This window comes from Bombus vosnesenskii, unplaced genomic scaffold, assembly GCF_011952255.1.
Source record: "Bombus vosnesenskii isolate JDL3184/JDL3185 unplaced genomic scaffold, Bvos_JDL3184-5_v1.1 scf7180000013370, whole genome shotgun sequence".
Lineage (NCBI taxonomy): Eukaryota > Metazoa > Arthropoda > Insecta > Hymenoptera > Apidae > Bombus > Bombus vosnesenskii.
Genome location: NW_022883003.1, coordinates 1192688 through 1210759, shown reverse-complemented (window position 1 = coordinate 1210759; position 18072 = coordinate 1192688). Strand labels below are relative to the sequence as shown.

At 31.5% G+C, this 18072-nt stretch overlaps 4 protein-coding genes across 8 annotated transcripts; 2 read left to right on the top strand and 2 right to left on the bottom strand.

Annotated features, from left to right (window-relative positions):
• The first annotated feature begins 19 nt into the window (after window positions 1–19).
• LOC117237415 lies at window positions 20–1239 on the top strand. The gene is made up of 2 exons (XM_033501349.1): window positions 20–569; window positions 727–1239. Exons 1-2 carry the CDS (start codon window positions 493–495, stop codon window positions 956–958), a joined length of 309 nt encoding a protein of 102 aa, XP_033357240.1. The 5' UTR covers window positions 20–492; the 3' UTR covers window positions 959–1239.
• LOC117237409 (2-hydroxyacyl-CoA lyase 1) lies at window positions 1055–5476 on the bottom strand. Of its 3 annotated transcripts, XM_033501336.1 has the most exons (12): window positions 5365–5476; window positions 3825–3966; window positions 3575–3659; window positions 2933–3114; window positions 2684–2860; window positions 2346–2587; window positions 2097–2282; window positions 1942–2017; window positions 1615–1852; window positions 1437–1544; window positions 1241–1364; window positions 1055–1169 (listed from the first exon to the last, which is right to left on the bottom strand). In XM_033501336.1, the coding sequence occupies exons 1-12, from the start codon at window positions 5407–5409 to the stop codon at window positions 1074–1076; spliced, it is 1701 nt and encodes a 566-aa protein (XP_033357227.1). In that variant the 5' UTR covers window positions 5410–5476; the 3' UTR covers window positions 1055–1073. The 3 variants fall into 3 exon arrangements, with proteins under 3 accessions (XP_033357227.1, XP_033357230.1, XP_033357231.1); XM_033501339.1 differs by lacking the exon at window positions 3575–3659 and having other exon boundaries at window positions 5365–5473; XM_033501340.1 differs by lacking the exon at window positions 5365–5476 and having other exon boundaries at window positions 3575–3668; window positions 3825–3958.
• LOC117237410 (sialin-like) lies at window positions 4373–12883 on the top strand. 2 transcript variants are annotated; one of them, XM_033501341.1, is made up of 5 exons: window positions 4373–4610; window positions 10162–10999; window positions 11126–11445; window positions 11510–11754; window positions 12678–12883. In XM_033501341.1, the coding sequence occupies exons 1-5, from the start codon at window positions 4559–4561 to the stop codon at window positions 12825–12827; spliced, it is 1605 nt and encodes a 534-aa protein (XP_033357232.1). In that variant the 5' UTR covers window positions 4373–4558; the 3' UTR covers window positions 12828–12883. The 2 variants fall into 2 exon arrangements, with proteins under 2 accessions (XP_033357232.1, XP_033357233.1); XM_033501342.1 differs by lacking the exon at window positions 4373–4610 and adding an exon at window positions 8579–8762.
• A 548-nt stretch (window positions 12884–13431) lies between these two features.
• LOC117237310 (arginyl-tRNA--protein transferase 1) lies at window positions 13432–16943 on the bottom strand. 2 transcript variants are annotated; one of them, XM_033501136.1, is made up of 8 exons: window positions 16584–16943; window positions 16226–16352; window positions 15968–16101; window positions 15463–15893; window positions 15041–15202; window positions 14193–14365; window positions 13859–14120; window positions 13432–13782 (listed from the first exon to the last, which is right to left on the bottom strand). In XM_033501136.1, exons 1-8 carry the CDS (start codon window positions 16678–16680, stop codon window positions 13630–13632), a joined length of 1539 nt encoding a protein of 512 aa, XP_033357027.1. In that variant the 5' UTR covers window positions 16681–16943; the 3' UTR covers window positions 13432–13629. The 2 variants fall into 2 exon arrangements, with proteins under 2 accessions (XP_033357027.1, XP_033357028.1); XM_033501137.1 differs by lacking the exon at window positions 15041–15202 and adding an exon at window positions 14583–14738 and having other exon boundaries at window positions 16584–16934.
• Between the last annotated feature and the right edge of the window lie 1129 nt (window positions 16944–18072).

Below are 18072 nucleotides of genomic sequence, written 5' to 3'. Positions count from 1 at the left end.
TCAGCTGCATGCATTGGTGAAACGACAGTCAACACTCTTTCTGTGTTGCCATTGGTAGAGTGTTATTTCAGCTAGCAACCAATACTGTGTACCGTAATTAACTTATCGTATATTTTGCAAAAATATTAATAATAGTAATTTAATATATTCTAATGTAATTTTTTTATATAAACATCTATTCATGTATTGTTGACAAATTAAAGTTTCTTAACATATATCTAAAATACAAAGATAACCAATGAAAAAGTAGTACTCGACAAGATTTTAAACTCATTTCTTATGTCTTAAGCATGGCCTTAAGCTTAAGTTAAATTTTAAGTCAGTTATATTTGATTATCAGAATTGATAATCACTGAATATATTGTACTATTTATTGTATACTCTACATACATATGTTGAAACTCCCCATAATGTATTATATCTTATAATCCATTATTTTGTTGGTTGGAATTTATATCATACATCAGTTGTATACAATTTTGATTTGTTCAAATGGATAGTGGTGATATTGATGTTAAAGTTGAAATTCAAAAGACTCTGATATCTCTTAACGAAATAACATTAAAAATGTAAGCTTCAAATAAATATGAAATTTAGTTTTTTTTATATTCTGTTATAAATTAAGTTTGTAATTAGCAAAAAATTGGCGTGCAAAGATATTCTAGAAAATAATCTCATTCTTTCAATAAACAAAAATAAATGATACAGTTTTCTTTTGTTTTTCAGAAAAAATGAGTTGAACATAATTAATGACCTCGTGAAAAAGGATGGACAACTTCACACAGCTGTGGTTGATGCAAATAAAACATTAACTGTAGTAGCCCAAGATATGGGCATAAATGTTAAGAATATTTTAAGTAATGAGAAAAGTGAAAATGAATCTCAATTCAACTTAAGGGATATTATATCTTCTGCTGCTTTCCAAGAAAAAATATTGGCATGTTTAAATAATATGTGATCTTTATTATTTTTAATAAACATTTTGTATATTTATATTTACAAATTGTCTTATACAAAGAGTAGAAACAAGTACAAAGTTCATATTTTTTTTTACCTTTACCTGCTTTTCATTATTAAAGCTTTGATTCTGTTAACCAATCGAACTTTTGTTGTTTACGTTCAGCCTGGGGATTAATCATAATGTTTATCATGCTAGGAGAATCATTGACCTATAAGGAATTTATTAATTAAAGCTACTGACTGTTATAAGAATTAAATGAAAAATACAAATTATATTTACTTGAAGGCATATTCTGAGTGCACGTTGTATATCTTGTACAGTGGTGCAGAAGTGACCTGTGCGACCAAACATCTCTAACATTTTTTCATAATGTGTTTCTGATGTTAAAGAATTTGGCGGTATTCTAAAAGTTATATATGTAAATACATGTGTAATTTTGTCAATTTTTATGAATGCATAAAAAAAAAGGACTTACACCTGTGTTGGTTCTCCTGAAGCTTGTATTTGTCTAAATGTTTCATTATCCAGACCACCATAAATACCATTATTATTTATAATGATGACAATAATAGGTAGTTTATACCTAAAATATTGAAAATTACTAAGAAAATTAACTTTTATGATATTAATATTTGGTAATCTCAGTTACCCACCTAAACATTGTTTCAATTTCCATGCCAGAAAATCCAAATGCACTGTCTCCTTCTACACAAATAACTCTTTTTGTGGGAGCATTTTTTTTACAATAAAGGGCGGCTGCTATAGCAAACCCCAAACCGACTCCCATTGTACCAAAGGTAGCAGCATCTAGTCTGTGACGGGGTTGATTATTTAATAAAATCGTTTTTCCTATGTCCATTGTATTAGCTCCTTCTGAGCAAATAATACAATCTACAAGAAGAAATTAAATATTTTTATTACTTATTTCCATAATTATCATTATAAAATATCGTTTAATTTAAATGAGATATGTTACTAACCAGATGGAATTATATCTTGAATATGTTTAAAAACGGCATAATAATTTAACGGTACCGAAACATCCATTGACATTTTCTGTAAAATAGGCAAAAAATGTTAATAATAAAAACAAAATATGTTATTTCTCAAACTAATATTAATACATGATGCTTACTTGAATTATAGCTCTATTTTTATTTGATTTGGCTAGTAAATCTTTCCACCATGGACTATTTTCTTCAACAAACCATTTACGTTCTTTCAAAATGGTAACAAGACTATCTACAGTTGTAGATATATCAGATTGAATTGCGATTGCGGAAGGAACAGAATTGTGCAGTTCCTCTGGACATAAATCGACCTAAAATATAAACACTGAATTTTTGTTCACTAAAATTATTTCATAAAAATAAAATTGTATTACCTGTATCATTTTAACATCAGGCTGGAAACGAGGTGGCTTGCCAAAGTGTAACATCCAATTTAATCTAGCACCTAGTAATAAAATGACATCGCTTTGTTGTAATGCAAATGTTCTAGCACTAGAAACGCATCGTTCATTCGTGTCTGGAACGACTCCTTTTCCCATCGGCATCGGGAGGAAAGGAATACCAGTTAAATATACCATATTACGGACTTCATTCTCTGCTCTTCCATAGGCTGCTCCTACAATCCATTTTTGCAATTATATATTGATCGGAAATTTTTTGTGTATTCTCTTATAATTAATAGATCTTTTAATAATATTGTATTATTAACTACCTTTTCCTATAATCAACAATGGTTTCCTTGCTCTCATAAGCAAATTAGCTGCTTGTTGGACTAATCGTTGATCGGGAAATATCAGTGGCGGTGGTGGACATGATGCAACTTTATAAATGTTTTCTTTGTTGATTGATTGAATTAATAAAGTAGCTGGTAAATCCAGGTACGTAGCACCTACAAATATTCATAACGTAGGACCGCGCAATATTTTATATGTTTGCTAAAAATAGTATGCAGTGAATGTACCTGGTCGACCGTAGGTAGAAAGTCGGACGGCCTTTTCCACATGAAGCGGTATTACCGCTGCACACGGCGGCCGGGCAGCATATTTACAATAGGGTTTACTGGATTCTACCTGCGGCCATTCCTGAAAACCCCCGACGCCCTCATGATCTTGAGCACATGATCCACCAAGTACTATGAGCGGCCTGTTTAAGAATTTATAACATGTAAATTACAATAATATGTACTAATAGTAGTATAGCAACAAATTAAAAATTGTTTTCCAACGTTTTTGCACTTTTTAACATGGTTCTTATACGACACGCTTTACATAATCATAATCTAATTTATATAGTATGCGTTTTCTTTAATAATATTGCACAATGAATGCGAAACTGGTTACGTAATCAACTATAAACGTTTCATGTAAGATTACTATTTTTTTAACGAGACGAAAGATTTGTATATCACAAAAATGCATTAGTTGTAATCTGATAACAATATAAAGTTCTAAATCGTTGCAACATATTGCGCTAATGAATTTCCCACAGAAGATATATTAACTCTGCGTTTGCCTTCAGCTAGGACACGCACTTTTGATTACAAATTTTTATAATATGAACATGTTGCATTATATGCAATAAAAAAAACTTGAGTAAGACGCACCAGCAATTTATTTGAGCGTTCGCCATACCACCGATAACATGAAGCAATCCTGGTCCAGAAACGCACAGTACGACGGCTGGTTTTCCTAATCAGATTAATCTAATTAATACAAGGACCTAGCGATAAAAAAAGATTATTATGGGCTATGATGAATTTTAATTACATCTTTCGATTTCTATGCTGGGGTTTATATTTTATGTTATGCTCTGTTTATATTTTACACTAATTATTCACACTTTTTCGCGCTTACTCGTTAAATATCCGTAAGCTTGCGCAGCATAGCATGCAGCCTGCTCATTTCTAAATCCAAGATATTGAATCCCCGCCATCTGTATGGATAGTGCTAGTTCAATTACAGGATGTCCCATTATACCAAAAGCATACTCGACACCCTGTTAAAAAAAGAAGGAAAATGTGTAGTATTTCCAAAATGAAAAATTTAATAAAATAATTTTTATATTTTTAATATATTGTATAGCGTAATTAGTATGATGTGTTTTTAGAATATGTATGCATAATACGTGTATACTTCTAACAATGTTTCAGGTTGATACACGATGAATGAGAAATCAGCTAAAAGACGATAAGCTTTCCTGAAGAAACTAAGAGTACAATGGATAAGTTAATTATGCTTTTTGTATTTTGTATACTAAGAACAAGGATGATAAATAGTTATCTTGATGGTGACCAGTTATACAAATTTAAATGATAAAGCGAATACAAATTCAAAGAATCGGAAGTTTCTACATAAATGTTTTGCTTGTATGTGTATTCGTTATCAAGAATGTTTCTGCGCGTTGCAGTGGAATGATAAATTTCTTGTATAAGTGTCTTATTGAAATAAAGGTTCGAATTTTGTTCATGATTCTTTAAAAACAACGTCATTTGTATTTTACTGCATTTTATATATTTTATTATACAACAATCAATTGGGAAAGTAATTGGAATACAATTAAATTAAAAGTTAGTTGGAACGAAAGGGAAATGTTTTGTCATGGTGAAGAGCGAGTTCCGCTTATATCACGAGTGAAGAAACGTAAGTAACTATTTATGAAGTCGTAACAATCATAATGATTTATGAGACAAAATTTGATCAACTTTGTAAGTTTATGTTACAAAATAAATATAAAATATCTTAAGAAATAGATTATTCGTAAACGTTGTCTGTAACATAAGTTATATGTATTTAGATTGTACAATTTAAAAAGTTCATAGTTCATTTCGTAAGGTACAAGTCATAGATCCCTGAGAAATTTCTAATTGAACTTAATTAGTTAAATCTTCAAAACAAAACAAAAAGAAGACATGCTTTAAGAAACCTTTTAATTAATTTTAATTAAAATCAAAATTTTTAACATATTTTAACAGGAACATATTTTAAGAGACTTTTTAATTGAAGTACACTTCCTTTGAATTTTCTAATTAAAATTCGACCAACCGATTGCATTTATTAAAAACAGTCCTTGATAATGTTACAGGATAATGTCATTTGTCAGTTTATTGCATTCATATATGTCATAAGTGATAATCGCTTTATCATCTGATATGAATGTTACAATGGAATTTTTATAAATCTGATTTGTAATTTATGACAATTAATTCGTAGCTCGATCATAATTCTAATTATGATATTGCAAACAAAACTTGTCTAGGTGACTATAAGGATATATGTTTATAACATTAATAAATAAATACATTTCATAACCTTAAATGTCATTATGACAACAGTAAAAAAAAAAAAAAAAAAGCAGAAGGGACAAGAAAAACATACATGAGGTCTGATTACATACTTGTTCTTTTAAAGATTCCGCGGTTATTTGATTTCCGTTCTTCATTTTTAAATCGATTCTATCAATATGATTTGCATAATACGATGTTATACGTTACCACAGTTCCAAGCAACTGATAAATCTGGTGATGTACTTTGTACCCATTAACGACGCGTCAATGAATTTTATAACTAATAAAAAAAGAAAAAGTTCAATTTTCTTGTAATTTTAACGAACCTTTAGTAGATAAATTTCTGTTTGTGGTATTTACATACTTAAACATTAAATTTACCATGTAGAGATTGTTCCGAAAACGGAACACCTATAATCATTCGTAGTAATCATTTCCTTTAATTGCTAATGGGTTCAAGGTCATGTTCGTCAGTTTTAAAGTCGCACGTGTCCTTCAAGAAAAATAACAAACTTGTTTTTTATAAACGACAGAATTGATATCAATAAACACTTATTTATTTATCCAAATATGAATTTTAAATAATAAAATTGAAATAAATAAATAAAAATAAATAAAAATTTAGAAAACTGGATTTTTTTATTAAACAAAAGGAAAGTTAATTTTACTGTAACATTGAATGTACGCCGTCGTTTGGGCGGCAGGTCGTTTCTCGGACTGCTGTCTCTTTATTTAAAAGCACGTACCTGAACGGAGCTTAGTGCGAAAAGGATAACGGGTCTCCAAATTATGACTTGCAGGATACCTGAAACACGACCGTTCGAGGTTTGCAAGAGTTTTCCTATTCAAAAACTTTCACCGTTTCCTTTATTTCCGAGTTGCCTTATTGTCAATGCCTAGTCTTCGAAAAATGTACTGCAGCGGAAATCCATGATTTATTACGGTATTGTGTTGCGAGTTACTAACATCTTCGTCCACGGGCGATTCCATTTTTAATGCATTATTTTCTTAGAGTAAATTAGAAGATTCGAGATGTAACTACGTATTATATGGACTCCTATTTTTAAATAAATTTTAAAAATTAATTTTGAATATTGTATGAAAAATTTATTTAGGTATAGTAGGAATATCGAGTAAAAATCTTGTCTATACCACTTTAGAAACGACGAATATTTTACCTGCTGTTGACCTTATCTAAAGCTTGAAATTATCCTACAGGTAGACAGGTCCATTAAACACTTCTGTACACGGAACCGCGGATTTACTTGGGTCGAAGAATTTTGCTAAGAAATACACAATGTTTATTGTCCAGGGTATAGAATAGTCCCAGTGGATAAGATGACCTACCGGTGAAAATGTTTCTTTTTCTTTTTTTTATTATCTGATTTGTAATTTACAATTCGGCCAGCTGGACATTCGGTAAATTAACGGTTAAAATGTATAATTAATCTTTGTGGAACAGAGTTGTCCATGAAATTTTTAGAAAGTAGTTTGTATATTTTAAGCGTGGAATATTTTAACTAATAAATCACGTTTCTTCTCTGGAACTACGGTACATTGTATGATTATTTAATTTACAATTAAAACCTTTTCTATAAATGTTCAAATTGATACGGATGATTAACTAAAATTAAAAAAGGAGAGATCGAGCTCCAGTGTTCATTTCAACAACGATAAATGGAAATTTCCCACGTGGGTTACGTAATCATCTTACCAGGACATCACGTATTTTTTTATCTAAATTTAAGATCAAATTTTATTTAATACTAAACAACTACCACTAATCGATGCAACATACGAGCATATAGTTTAATTGTTTCCGCTGCTTACCGTGATATAAGCAAAAGCGCATTTTAATTATACTCATAATTAAAAATATAACATAATTACAAATATTTCCGTTAAACAAAGAATTTAGTCTAAAAAAGTATTTGTACTCTCAATTTCCACAACGTCTTATCTTAATTTTTTCTATAAATTTAAGATCAACCTGTCTATCAATCAACAATCAGCTTTTATTCGATTTAATATTTTCAATTTCCTCCTTCCTTTTTATCAGAGTATGCTACTGATGCATAGCATCTTCTTTCAATTAAAATCGCGGTTTGAAACGGTAGCAACAGGGCGTGTTATCAATAGCCCGCTACCATCGGGCGAAAATTTATCGGTGGCTATCGAACGCAATGATCTTTTGCATAACACCAGTCGAGTTAACGTGCCGCGAATATTTTAAGCACGCGCGATAATTCGAATCGATGTGTTCCATTTGGAACAACGATGAAATTCGATCGTGACATTCCTGTAAAACAAAATATATCGTCAACAAAATAAATCGCCGTTTAATATTTTGGCGAATAGAAACGGATTTACATTATCTGTTTCCACACGACACGGTTACGACACGGTAACGACACGATTACGTTCCAACAAACATTCTCGTGGATATTAAGATAAGACTGTTCACCGTAGCGGATTCGTTCCGACACGTTACGTACGAAATGGGATCGGCACAGGTACGACAGAACATTGAAACATGTGTTTTAAACAAAACTGCTCACGCTATCCGTCACTGACCGATACGTGACGTTGCTGTTACGTGACGGTTTGTGCCGCATAGTATAAGTCGACCTTTATTCGCTCGGTGAAAAAATGCGGTAACGCTACATTAGAAAAGAAACCGACACAGAAATTCCATAGCCAGCGTACAAATTCGTGGTGCAATCTGCAGACCGCGGAATTACGTAAAATGACAAATTATTGAAAATTAAGGAAACCTTGTTTCATGATGTCAAATCAGAGTCGCGCGAGGAACACGCGACGAAAAAAAGAATGAGCTCGACCTTTTGCATTTATGTTTCGTTCGGTCTTGTTTATTTAAATGCAAAATATTTACAATCCTAACAAAGAACGCCTATTTTGTAAATTTTTGTCAGATTGTTTTAACACAAGTGAAAATACGTATAATTAGAATTTTGCTGCAACGACTCAAACAACAATAGCATAACTGGACGATTTTTACAATTCAATACAATTGAAAAACTAAATTCAATAAAAGATGTTGAAAGATATTGAATAAGAAATATTTGAAAAATTTTCAGTTAAAAATATTCTTCAAAGCTTTTGGGTCCCTGTGTAATGTAACAGAATGGTCAGTGGCAGGTCTGCAGGGGTGGCAAGTGTCCATCCCCAAATTTCGGTGCCCTTTCCTAACTTTTCATGGAAGGGATGTATATACCTGGCTCCCCCACTTACTCTTACCTACTGACTACTTAAATAAGCTGGCTGGATAACCAATGTCATCCAGTTACTCCTTCGGCAGTTTCCGATGTGTGTCGTGTTTGAAAGCTAGTTTTCGTAGGAATCGTTTTGTCCTCTGTTTTGCTTCCACGTCTTTCTCAAACGATGTCCTGAGGAAACGTCTCGAATATCGCGTTAGTTGGTGCATGTCGTAAATTCCTCTGCTGAAATCGCAGAATGTACAAGCATTATTACGAGAAGTTTTTCCCACGTGAGTAAAGCATGTATTTTCCTATTTCATTCGCCTATTTACTTTCCAATTTAAACTAAATTTCGAGAAACGGTCGGATAGTTCGATCAGGAATCAGTTTTCACTTCTGTATTTTTCTCAGTCTTCAATGAAAGCGGTTTTCTGTTTTCAAACTGTTGCTACCGGCAGTACGAAGTCTGATCTTCGACGAATGTCGAAACTTGTATGTGTTCAACACAAATTCCACTCTTGTCGGCACAGTTTTCGAATCATGTCCGTTATTTAACCTTCTTACAATCACTTAGATTGCTTACTTAGGTCACTTAATTTTCCTTTGAAAAATCTCCATTATTTCTTGGAACGGCCTCACTATCCATTTAATCAAAAAACTTTTTTTATTGTTCCATATCGATTGGTCTCTGGATCATCGAGAGCCGATAAGATTAATAGTGTATAAAGATTAATATTGTTCAGTATTATTTCTTTTTTTTCATTATCATTGGATACTGTTTCCACATGGAAATCGATTGGTAAGTTGATTCGAGTATCCAAAGGAAACTTTCATCGGAATAGTACACAAAACGGAAGTAGGATCTGTAACAGGAGCAGTTTGAATTTTGTAAATAACAGCATACGGTAGCGATAGTTTGTAAATACTCAGCGGAATGTTTAGAAAGTGGTCGGGAACTTTCTTTGAAATACGCATTATATGTATGTACTAACTAGCTGTAACGACAATTACTTAGAGAAGTTTTTAATAGAACGTAATATTGTCTCCATTCTCCGCGTAAAAACTTCGATCGCTTTATGCTGAATTAAAATTTTTTAATTTAAAATTTTCATTTTAAAATTAGAACGTTTCTAATTTATATTTTTATACTAAATTAATTTTCTTTAGATCTTGATAATACACAAATATGAAGTAAATACAAGATCCGTGTAGCAATATGATTGAACATATAAAAGTTACATTCACGCGAAATAAGCAGATTTTATTAAAAAACAAATATCAAATTCATTGCTAAACATCGAGCGATCATAATCGTCATGGCAATCCGTCAAATTCTCTTCATTAATCACTGGTCAATCATAGGATATATTGCTACGTTTTTTTTTCAATTTTCTTTGATTCCAAATGTTCATCCTCAGATCTATCCAAGAAAAGGTAACCGGTATACCCGGATTTTTTAATAATCCTGACTCTCCATTTTGGAACTCTTTAAGTGAGTGAAAAATCGCGAAAGCGAGGAACATTATTTGAAGCTAATAAATTATTGTGTGGATTGCAAACATTTTGTCGGAAATAATCATTTTTCTAAACGAAATAACAAATAAATAGGAATATAGCAGTTGGACTTCAAAAGACTTTAAAATTAAAATACTTTAAACTTATTATCACCGACATTCTTATTTGTTGCAGAATGGATTCCGACAAGAGTTCTGATCTGCATAATGATGTTCACGGCCTGTTGGACCAACTACATGTGCCGTCTGCAAATGCCAATCCTCGCCGTGCCAATGATCAAATCTCTACCGGGTAACATAACCGAGGGCGTCTGCAGAGCCGACCAGTCTCGAATTCGCCGCGCGATTTCTTGGTTGGATCCGGGCGCCTATCTGGAAGACTACATCCTGTCAGAGAGGATAGAAGCTACACAAAATGCAGTGGATCCAATGGCACACAATATTCGTGTACGCAGGAATAATGACAAAGGAAAGATTCGTCCAACAAATATAGAACTATTTAATGGCCTACCTTTCGACTGGAGGCCTGAGATTCGCGGTCAACTGATTGCTGCATACAGTTACGGAAATGTTCCTGGTAACTTCATCGGTGGCTTGATGGCTGTCAAATGGGGTGCTAAGCAGTCGATCTTGTGGACATCCATAGTAGCCGCTATAGTGTCGCTGATCAGCCCGATTCTTGCGCAGCTTCACTGGGGAGTTCTTCTATTCTCAAGAATAATCATCGGTGTTACTGGTGGAGTAACTTTTCCAGCCTGTCATAGTTTGGTTGCACAATGGGCACCACCGAACGAGAAGGCCCGTTTTGTTTGGTCTTTACTCGGCGGTACGTTCGGTACCATCTTAACGTATCCTATGGTAGCTGGCATTGCAGAAAATATACACTGGGAGAACGGATGGTACATTCCATCGCTACTAATGATGATTTGGATATTCTTCTGGGCTGTAGTTACATACGATACACCTGCAGAGCATCCTGGTATCTCAGATGAAGAAAAGGAATACATTCAAAGGTAAATATAGTTGAACTAATACCATTTGAATACTATACTTTTTGTTATTTGCTTTTGTTGATAAAAAGTTTGCCATTGGTTGATTACTAACTTATTCTTACATAAATTGTTCTGTAAATTTTTCAGTTCGCAAGCAGGTACAGTGAGGAAAGAAAAACCTTCACTGAAGGAAACTCCAGTCAAGGAAATATTTACCTCGATACCTTTCCTCAGTTTAGTCTGCTGCCACTTCGGGAATTTGTTTCTTTTATTCTTCTACCAGAATGCCATGATGCTTTACTTAACGAAAGCTCTAGGATTCGAATTGACGAAAGGAGGTATAGCTGCTAGTCTGCCTTGGGCTTGCAGAATGTTGTTCGGATTTTTCTTTAGTTGGGCTGGTGATACGCTCAAGCGGAAGGGAACAGTCTCTGTTACCATGATACGTAAAGGCGCCACATTCTTCTGTAAGTAATCTAATTTCGATTTTCATCAAGAATAGAAATGACAGTTTCTTTTCTTTTGCTGCAGCCCATTTTTTGCCAGGCATCTTCCTCATTCTAGTCGGCTACGTTGGATGTGACTTAATTCTCGCGAACATTTTTCTCGTGCTGGCATTAGGTTTCAATGGAGCAGCGAGTATCTCTAATTTGTCCAACAATCAAGATCTATCGCCGAATTTCGCCGGCTTTATATACGGTATCATGAACACAGTTGGTTGCGCTTCTGGCATGATTATTTCTCCTATGGTGGAGGAAATAGCTGGAAAATACGGAGTAAGTAGCATTCTATGTCATTCACTGTGGTATGGTATGTATTTCTTGCTAGCTTTACTTTGCATCTGCTTATCGCTTTTTCGCAGCAGTTGACAATTTTCGTGAGAAATCACATGTTAAATTATTCGTACAAATTACATAACTTTTTTTGGTCGTGTGTCGTCATCATAGAGAGACGAATATCTTGTTACAGCCGAGTTGTTGACGGGCAGAGGTGCTCTTGGCATATTCGAAACCTCAGTCCAGCCATGTACTATGTTACGTAATTCATAGTACGGGCAGTACTGAGGAGTCGTGTCTGCGATGCATTCAAAATGAAACACAACACAAAATTTCACTATGATCGATTTAGGATTTCTCTTAGCTAAAACAAGCTTTATTCTTATATCCTACTTTTGCAATTCATTTCTCTACCGTTTAAATAATTAACATGTTATTGGATATGTAACATATAATTCGAAGTACATATTCTGTAATTTTCGCATCATACATGTGCATGAAGTATTAATTAATGTGTCAATATCAGTAAGGTATACAGTGTAGGAAATTGCATAAGTCAAATAGAAGGCTTTGCCAAACTAATCCTCACATGCATCCACATACTCGTGATGTCGCCTCGTGGGTACTATTCGTCTCTATATTATCAAATTTATAGTACGAAAAGTACCTATAAGACGCATCACTAGGTGATTCATCCATACTGCAGTATAACATTTTGCTATTTTCATCACTCTTAACAAAGATGTGCAAGTGTATCGGTATGTGTATTCCAAATTTATGTACACTACATATATATATATATATGTTAACGCTTACGCTTATATAAATTTGTCTATATAATATGTTATTTTTATTAATTTATGAATGTTTTCATCCTGTAGAGAATTATCTTGATTTTATACACAATTGCCTTTTTCTTTTAGAATCCTATTGACAGATGGCAAACGTTATTCTGGATTGGTTCGGGCGTGTGCATAATTTGTATGATTATCTTTCTATTGGGAGGAAGTGGAAATATCCAAAGCTGGAATGAAATTCGAACCCAACCGGATGCAGAGCGCGGCAGAAACTAATTAAATTCTGACTTTTACATTTTTATTAATATTGAATATCTTAATGTGAACGCGAATCTGATCAAAAACAAGTATTAAGATGTACTTTCAATTTCACATCTATAAAAACTAGAATTACATTTTATATTATTTGAGACGTTAACAACTAGAACAAATTATCGTGGGCCGAAGAATATTGTAAATATTTTATAAATTGGTCAACGATAGCTATAATGCAAAATTTTATTAGAATTTGAACTGACGAATTTTATATATCAAATGAAACTTAATTTTTTATATGATATAAGAATTGTTATTAAATGTTTCGTTATTAAATAAATTTATACGATATTATCATTCACTTCTGCCATTTCAATGAAAAATATTTCATATCAATATAATGAAACGACTATATTTATACATAAAAATAAAGTATTTATGCATGAAATTGAAAGACTGCATACGAAACGTACAATATTTATTTTCAATTTAGTGTCTTAGTGTTTTGTACATTAGCTAAATTTGAAATTTTTATGCAATTAAGTCTTTATTACATCAGAGAATAAGAGTAATTTATTTGATATTGCAAAATAAGAGGAAAAGGAAGTAAATATTGTAGAGCGTATGCATAGCATGAAAAGAATCACTTTTATTTGATAAGAATTTATTAATTTATTACACACTTATCATCACAAATACTTTATTTGAAACTATTAATTTTATTAATTTCACTTACTAATAATTATCCATAATAAGATTCCAATTCGTCTTTTGATAAAATACACGATTGTTTTCATAAATAAGTTAAAACTTTTTGCATACTTTAACAGCGATAAAGCAACAATCTCTGTGCACACTTCATGCCAACTAAACTAGTATATTCTTTAATCTCATCTTCTTCATCTTGCGTGATGGTTTGAGCTTGCTTTTTATAGATTTCATACGGCATCGCAATTTGCCGATACAAAATTAATACCTGGAGACAAATGACATTAATTACAATAAATTAAACAGTTTGTAATACTAGATATGAAAATAACGTCGTTTATTACCTTACGAATATCAACTATATTATCCTCGCTAATAGCATCAATATCATCATTCAGTCTGCTATATTTTTGTTTATCTAATTTTAATAAACACGGTTCAATATCAAACCATGCATAAGTTTCAGGACATAATAGTTTTGATGGTCTCATTCGTGCCTTGTATCGCATTTTAGGACATGAATGTATGTAGAATCCCATGTAGTAATATTTCAGATCTTTTGCAATTTTATTTAATTGTCTTGTTAAATAAACTTCTCGAAGTGAACTAAGTAAAATATAGAAAGTTAACAATTTATTGGAGATAATTTAAATATCAAAATGTGCCAAATGTACCAACCTAAATGTGCCAAGTGAGAGATGAGAATAAGCCGGATCATAAAAAAAGTAAACGCTTGAAACACAAGATGGTAAAATATCTATCACACCAACTGCAATTAATTCATTATCTAACCAATATTGTTCATGAAAAGAACCATATCCACTTGGTGGTCCATCATCTGGTGTCCATGGCTTCAAAATTATAAACTCCTTATTTGTATATATTCTTTAGCCAAAGCAATGAAATTTTTAAGCAATATTTAATAAAAAGGATTGTAAAAATATCATACATAATTTTGTTAAACATTTTAATATATTAACGAACAGCATGAACAAATATTTCTTTTTATGTCATATAAGATTGGATTATAAAATCAGATTGAGATAGCAACCTGAATACGAAGTATACCTGTAAAGAACTTTTTACAAGAAAGTTGAAGAATGATTTATCATCTGACTCCTTTTCTGTTTCACCATGAATAGTCATTTGATATTTTTTAAACAGGTTTGCACTTATTTTAAGCGTTTTAATAAACTCGTCCGACATTGTTCTCACCAACTTCATCTGATGAATTTAAACATGTGAATAATACATGATGAACACAATGTACAGAATACACATTTAAATGTGGTCCACTTTGCTCCAATTAAGCATTGTTTCAATTATTCAATTTTCAAAACAGTATTTTATATACATATTTCTTAATTAATATCTAATAATCTGTAATACTTTTGTATAACTATCTACTTTAACAATAATTATGTACGATATTATGTAAATGAAAATAAAAAAATTGTAATAATCCTTCTTTAACAAGTAAAGCTTTAAGATAGCTCAGCAGGAAATTATAGAAATTGCAAAATTACCTGTAAAGGTGAGTTCACAAGAAATCCCATATATTGCATCTCTGTAACCTTTTCTGCTAGAACTCCATGTATTGTTGTTTGATATTTTTTATATACCTCATAAGATTGTTTTGAGGTATTTAAATATCCAGAGCTCATTGGTGAAGTTCTAACTAGTTTCAGCTAATAAAAGTCGTAAATTTTACAAAACTTTATCAAAATAATTACGAAATTGAACTAACAATGAACTAATAACGAAATATTGTAACTGAAATGAACAGTTAAAAAAGTATGAAATAGTAAAAACACCATTCGAGTATTTTTCAATATTTCCCTACCTACTTTTTAAATATTAAATAAATTGGAGAAAAGAGGACCAACATTTATAGAAACCCATTTGCATGCAACATTTACTGAACTTGATGGAATAAATGTGTATCTACCTCTAATCTGTTGGTTCCATTATAAACTTCATCAAATATTTGCTCCAAACTTTTAGCCTGGTTTTCTTGTTTATTTTCTTTGAAAATAGCTTCTATTTCTTCCTGAGTTTTTCCTTGTGTCATTAATTTGTTTTGTTTTCGTTGTTTACGTAAAACCTTTGCTTTCATACAAGGTATCCGAGTAGGATTCATTTCTACAGATTGTAGACTTTGAGGTGTACTATGAGAATCATTGTTATAACTTGATGCAGCAGGTACACCTTCAGAATTATGTTTTTTATTTTCTAGACCATGTTTTTTCTGTCCTCTATCTGATGTGCTAGGATGTAACCTTGCATTAACTTCATCACTAATAAATTTCACATTCATATCAGAAATATCTTTGTCAACTTTTAAAAAGTGCTTATTGTGATTAGGAATTTCTTCAATATCTATGAAAAATGGTTTCATAAAATCACATGTTAAAGTGCATATTGAATAATAATTTAACATATTAAATCTTTACCAATGTTATTATGAAAATCTCCATCGTACGTATCCATAGTATCATCTTTATGTAATTCATTTCTTAAAAACTTTGCCATTCTTTTCAAAACCTTTTTTTGTGATTTAGAAATTTTAAATTGTAATGCTTCACATCTATTACAAATATTTATATATATATGAAAAATTTGTAATATAATTTGTAATAATATATACATGTACATATTTTTTAATATGTAGGAAATTCGTTTTTAAAACATTTTAGAAGTTTTAATCTTACTTAATTGTATACATTGGGCAACATGTTTGATCCATTGTAGATTTGTAACAATAAGAACCACACCTTCTCCAACCTCTATCTACTAGAGCTTGGTAATCTTGCACAGTCAATCTATGTGTACCCATACCTAAAATGTACTACAATTAAGATAAAGATGCAATACAAGACATATTATTCAAATAACATTGACGCATTAATAAATGAAACTTAGCATGACAAGAACAAAAATTATACATGTGTGAAATAATCATTGAGACTACATAACCTATTAATAAAAGTATGAAATACTGTATATATAAGTAAAATAATTTAAAATAAAAATCCATAATTGATATTTGCTGTATGCTTTGATACTTGCCATGACTGAAATTTGTGTTTGGGCTTTTGCAATAACCACATTTATATCCATCCTGTTCACCATAATACTCAACAATACTGTACGATTGTCTTGCCATATTTTGTTCTTTATTCACTCGTTTTATTATTGCATTGATTACGATGAATTAATTATCAACAAAGATCATGCAATCCACTTATTTATTACTCAATATATATATCTATATTAATAAAATTGACACCATCACGTATTTAAAAATACAATCTACTAAACGGAAAGCGGTATTGCCACAGCCATCTTGTCATTTTTGAGTAATGTTATTAAAATGCAAACTTCGCAATGTGAAATTAAATATTTCCTTTGTTTACATTTCTTATTCAAATGTTCTTGAACGTGAAATCAATAAAAACGTGTTGTGTAAACTTAATTAAAAAATTCACCATTTAGTATCTAGTATCTATAAATATAGAATTGCAAGATACAATTTAGGATAAATATTACGCATATGTATTTTCTAATGTAATTATATTTATAATAACATAAAGCTTGAAAGTTAATAACTCTACGTGGAAATAATTGAGAAGCTAGAATACTGATACTGGAAAACACAAATAATATGATTATTTCTAGTAAATTAATAAATAATTATTGTATAACTATTACTCATTAAAAATACAAAAGTCTTTCAATAAAAATATAACATCATATTGATTTTTTAAATTAATCAGCAATTAAAATAATTTTTAATTATCGCAAAGATCTAAAATGGTATAATGCGTATACATTTTACCATTTTCATGAATGAAACTATGCCTCTTTTACAGCAACAGGCGTTTCTTACTACACAGAGTGAAACATCGATCTATTCCTTCGGGATACCCCCCTTCAAGCTGCTGGTTACAGTTTCCACTTCACAGGGTAGTATCAACAACCTGAAATACCTGTCCCATCATGGATTTATACTACTGTATCCAGTATCACACATTCATCTATCATGTAGTTGAAATTTATTATTTTATTAAAACTCCTTAAATTTCTTCAACCTCTAACAATTATTTTTATAGCAAATAATACGAAAAACATCCAAGTTCATTTTCTGATATTAAAAATAGTAAATTTCTGTTTTAATATTTTGCAATTTTAATTCCTGTCTTAAGATGAAACAGAATAATCTCCTGCAAGTTGTAAGTCTCCACGAATACATATAACGATAGCTCAAAGCTTAATAAGTTAAGGATTTCAATAATTATTCGTATGAGAATTAAAGTATAATGACAATGACTTAAAGCTCAACTTATTATTGCTGATAAAAGCAGATATAGTAGTAATTTATTACCTACAATTATTATCAACGAATAAATTATTTTGATCCTGGTATTCGTACAACGTCCCTGAATACATCCATGTTCCCCTCCCACGAATCATTTCCTCGCGACGCGTATGCCCCCCCACTAAGTTTTCGAAGCGCGGGGATTCGTCGTTTTCAGAATCAACGGCTGACGTCAATGGG

Coding starts and splice junctions, on each gene's coding strand:
- LOC117237415 (XM_033501349.1), top strand. CDS start 493: ATGGATAGTGGTGATATTGATGTTAAAGTTGAAATTCAAAAGACTCTG. Junction 570..726: donor AACGAAATAACATTAAAAAT/GTAAGCTTCAAA, acceptor TTTGTTTTTCAG/AAAAAATGAGTTGAACATAA.
- LOC117237410 (XM_033501341.1), top strand. CDS start 4,559: ATGTTTTGTCATGGTGAAGAGCGAGTTCCGCTTATATCACGAGTGAAG. Junction 4,611..10,161: donor TATATCACGAGTGAAGAAAC/GTAAGTAACTAT, acceptor TATTTGTTGCAG/AATGGATTCCGACAAGAGTT. Junction 11,446..11,509: donor TAAAGGCGCCACATTCTTCT/GTAAGTAATCTA, acceptor CTTTTGCTGCAG/CCCATTTTTTGCCAGGCATC.
- LOC117237409 (XM_033501336.1), bottom strand. CDS start 5,409: ATGAAGAACGGAAATCAAATAACCGCGGAATCTTTAAAAGAACAA. Junction 3,115..3,574: donor AACGCTCAAATAAATTGCTG/GTGCGTCTTACT, acceptor ATTCTTAAACAG/GCCGCTCATAGTACTTGGTG. Junction 2,588..2,683: donor ATTGTTGATTATAGGAAAAG/GTAGTTAATAAT, acceptor AATGGATTGTAG/GAGCAGCCTATGGAAGAGCA.
- LOC117237310 (XM_033501136.1), bottom strand. CDS start 16,680: ATGGCAAGACAATCGTACAGTATTGTTGAGTATTATGGTGAACAGGAT. Junction 15,894..15,967: donor AGATTTTCATAATAACATTG/GTAAAGATTTAA, acceptor CATTTTTCATAG/ATATTGAAGAAATTCCTAAT. Junction 13,783..13,858: donor ATATAGTTGATATTCGTAAG/GTAATAAACGAC, acceptor ATTTGTCTCCAG/GTATTAATTTTGTATCGGCA.